This window comes from Neopelma chrysocephalum, unplaced genomic scaffold, assembly GCF_003984885.1.
Source record: "Neopelma chrysocephalum unplaced genomic scaffold, ASM398488v2 Primary Assembly neopelma1_86575, whole genome shotgun sequence".
Taxonomy (NCBI): domain Eukaryota; kingdom Metazoa; phylum Chordata; class Aves; order Passeriformes; family Pipridae; genus Neopelma; species Neopelma chrysocephalum.
The window spans coordinates 1-3,534 of NW_020916110.1; the positions used below are offsets into that span (position 1 = coordinate 1).

Consider the following 3,534-nt stretch of genomic DNA (forward strand, 5'->3'; position numbering starts at 1 on the left):
GGGGGCGGGGCCTTGCGCCGTCCTGCAGGGCCGCTTCCACCTCTACGAGGGCTACAGCCCCGCCCAGGTGAGGGACACGCCCCCTTTCCCCGGGACACGCCCACCAGCACCGCCCCTTTCTTGACAAGCCCCACCCATTTATTGTGTTCTGTTCTTAAGCCCCTCCCCTCTCTCTTTAGGCCACACCCCCTTTGCCCCAGAGCTCCTCCCACTCTTTAGTCCCTCTCCTCCCTCCCCAAGCTCCTCCCCCTTTTCTGGCCACGCCCCTGCCTTGGCCACACCTCCGTTCCCTTGGCTCCGCCCTTTCATTTGCACTTTTTTTACATCCAAAAATCCACATTTTAAGGCAAAAATCCACATTTTAAGGCAAAAATCCACATTTTAAGGCAAAATGACATGTTTTTAAGGCCCAAAAAATCCACATTTTTGGGAGAAAAACCCGTTTTTTTACCATTTCTTTGGATTTTAATCCCCAAAATCCCTATTTTAACCCCAAAATTCTCCCTTTTAACCCCGAAATTCTCCTTTACCCCCTAAAACCCCATTTTTAACCCCCAAAACCCCCTTTTTAACCCCAAAATTCCCCCGTTTTTAACCCAAAAATCCCTTTTTCTAAACCCCAAAATTCTCCTTTTTTCCCTAAAATCCTCTTTTTTTTTTAGCCCAAAAAAATCCTTTTTTAATCCCAAAATCCTCCTTTTTTCCCCTAAAAATCCCAGGTGCCGCCTGCAGGTGGCGACGCCCCTTTTTCACGTTGGCCCCGCCCCTTCATTTGCATAACCAAAATCTTCATTTGCATAACCCCACCCTTCATTTACATGGCCACAACCCTCATTTGCATAGCCACGCTCCCTCATAAACACTTAGCGCCCCCTACAGGTGGCGACACTCTTTGTACCCTGTCCCTTGGCCCCGCCCCTCATTTGTATGACAACATGTCTCATTTGCATAAATCACCTCCAATTTGCATAATCATGCCCCTCATTTGCATGCCCAGACCCCGCCTCCACAGTTAGTGCCCCCTACAGGAAGCGATGCCCCTTTCCACCTCACCCCTTGGCCCCGCCCCATCCCCAGGCCCCGCCCCTTAATCCTCATGTCCCCGCCCCCTCATTTGCATGTCCCCGCCCCCCTGCCCAGGTGGTGATGCCGGTGCGCACCCTGGCCCTCCTGGGCGTCCACACGCTGGTGCTGACCAACGCCGCCGGCGCCCTGAGCCCCGGCCTGGCCCCCGGACACCTCCTGGTCATCCGCGACCACATCGACCTGCCCGGCCTGGCCGGGCGCAGCCCATTGGTGGGGCCCAACGATGACAGGTGGGCGGGGTCGGAGGGGGGGCGGGGCAATGTTCCCGGGGTGACTTTGGCCATCCCCAAGTTGTCCTTGGCCATCCCCAACTGGACGTTGGCCATTCCCAGGTTGACACTGGTCATTCCTAGGTTGACCATGGCCAATCCCAAGTTGTCCTTGGCCATTCCCAGGTTGACCTTGGCCATTCCCACGTTGACACGGCTCATTCCCAGGTTGACACTGGTCATTCCCAGGTTGATATTGGCCATTCCCAAGTTGTCCTTGGCCATTCCCAAGTTGACATTGACCATGCCAAACTGGACGTTGGCTGTTCCCAAAACGTCCACCCCCATTCCCAAGTTGACCACGCCCATCCTCAGTCTGACCACACCCATTCCCGAGCTGACCACGCCCACTCCCGGGCCGTTCCCCCGGCAGATTCGGGCCGCGCTTCCCGGCCATGACGGACGGCTACGACCCCGCCCTGCGTCGCCTGGCCCTGTCCCTGGCCCCCCCCGAGCTCCACGCCCGCCCGGGGGTCTACGTGGGCGTGGGGGGGCCCAGCTACGAGACCTGGGCCGAGTGTCGGCTCCTGCGGCGCCTCGGCGCCGACGCCGTCGGTGAGTCCAGAACCCACCCAAAACTCACCCAAAACGGGCCCAAAACGGGCTGGACATGCCAAGGATGTGATGGGGGGGGAGGGGGACACACCTGGGACACCTGGGACACACCCAAGTCGTCCACCCCATTCCCAAGTTGACTTTGGCCATTCTCAAGTTGACCACGCCCATCCCCAAGATGACCACGCCCATTCCCTCGCTGACCACAACCATCCCCAAGCTGACCATGCCCACCCCCTCACTGACCACACCCATTCCCAAGGTGACCACGCCCATTCCCAAGTTGGCTTTGGCCATTCCCAAGTTGACCACGCCCATCCCCAAGTTGACCGCGCCCATCCCCAAACTGTCCACGCCCATTCCCAAGATGACCACGCCCATTCCCAAGTTGACTTTGGCCATTCCCAAGTTGACCACGCCCATCCCCAAGCTGACCACGCCCCCATTCCCCAGGCATGAGCACGGTGTCGGAGGCGGCGGCGGCGCGTCACTGCGGCCTGCGGGTCCTGGGCCTGTCCCTCATCACCAACGCGGCCCCAGGCGACAACGATGAGGAGGAGGAGGAGCAGAAGGGCATCGGGGCGGGGCCCGGGGCCGAGGCCACGCCCCCCGGGCACGAGGAGGTGCTGGCGGCCGCCCAGGAAGGGGCGCGGCACCTCCGCCGGCTCCTGCTGGCCCTGGCGCCGCGACTGGCAGACGGGGCACGGGCCTAGGGGGCAACAAGGGGGTCACCCGGGGCCCGGGGCTGTCCCCGTGTCCATCCCGTGTCGGTCACGTGTTGTTACTGCTGATTCCGGCCTTAAACCACCCCCATTGGTCCCGTGTTCATCCTGTGTCCATCCCGTGTCCATCCCGTGTTGGTCAGTGTTGTTACTGCTGATTCCGGCCTTAAAATTCTTTATCGGTCCCGTGTCCGTCCCGTGTCCATCCTGTGTCCATCCCGTGTCCGTCCCGTGTTGGTCAGTGTTGTTACTGCTGATTCCGGCCTTAAAATTCTTTATCGGTCCCGTGTCCATCCCGTGTCAGTCACATGTTGTTCCTGCTGATTTTGGCCTTAAATATCCTTCATCGGTCCCGTGTGCATCCCGTGTCCATCCCGTGTCAGTCACATGTTGTTCCTGCTGATTCCGGCCTTAAACATCCCTCATTGGTCCCGTGTCCATGTCATGTCCATCCCGTGTCCATCCTGTGTCAGTCACGTGTTGTTCCTGCTGATTCCGGCCTTAAACATCCTTTATCGGTCCCGTGTCCATCCCATGTCAGTCACGTGTTGTTCCTGATGATTCCAACCTTAAACATCCCCCATTGGTCCTGTGTCCATCCCATGTCCATCCCGTGTCCATCCTGTGTCCATCCCGTGTCAGTCACATGTTGTTCCTGCTGATTCCGGCCTTAAACCCCCCCCATTGGTCCCGTGTCCATCCCATGTCATTCCCGTGTCATTCCCATCCCTGGATTTGCTGCTGGTTCTGCCTTAATCCCTTTTAAATCCCGTGACAATCCCGTGTCATTCCCATGTCATTCCTGTGTCGTCCCTCTCCCCGTGTTCCTGCCGGTGGTGCCTTAAATCCCACGGGAATCCCGTGTCAATCCCGTGTAAATCCCGTGTCAATCCCGTGTAAAT

The 3,534-nt window shown here is 58.3% G+C and overlaps 1 protein-coding gene across 1 annotated transcript; it reads left to right on the forward strand.

The window, feature by feature from the left end:
* Positions 1–4: 4 nt before the first annotated feature.
* Positions 5–2,764, forward strand: LOC113979651 (purine nucleoside phosphorylase-like; the record flags this gene model as incomplete). Its single annotated transcript, XM_027706974.1, has 4 exons — positions 5–67; positions 1,141–1,316; positions 1,729–1,910; positions 2,364–2,764. Coding segments are annotated over 4 exons (681 nt in total), but the record flags the coding sequence as incomplete, so codon positions are not given.
* Between the last annotated feature and the right edge of the window lie 770 nt (positions 2,765–3,534).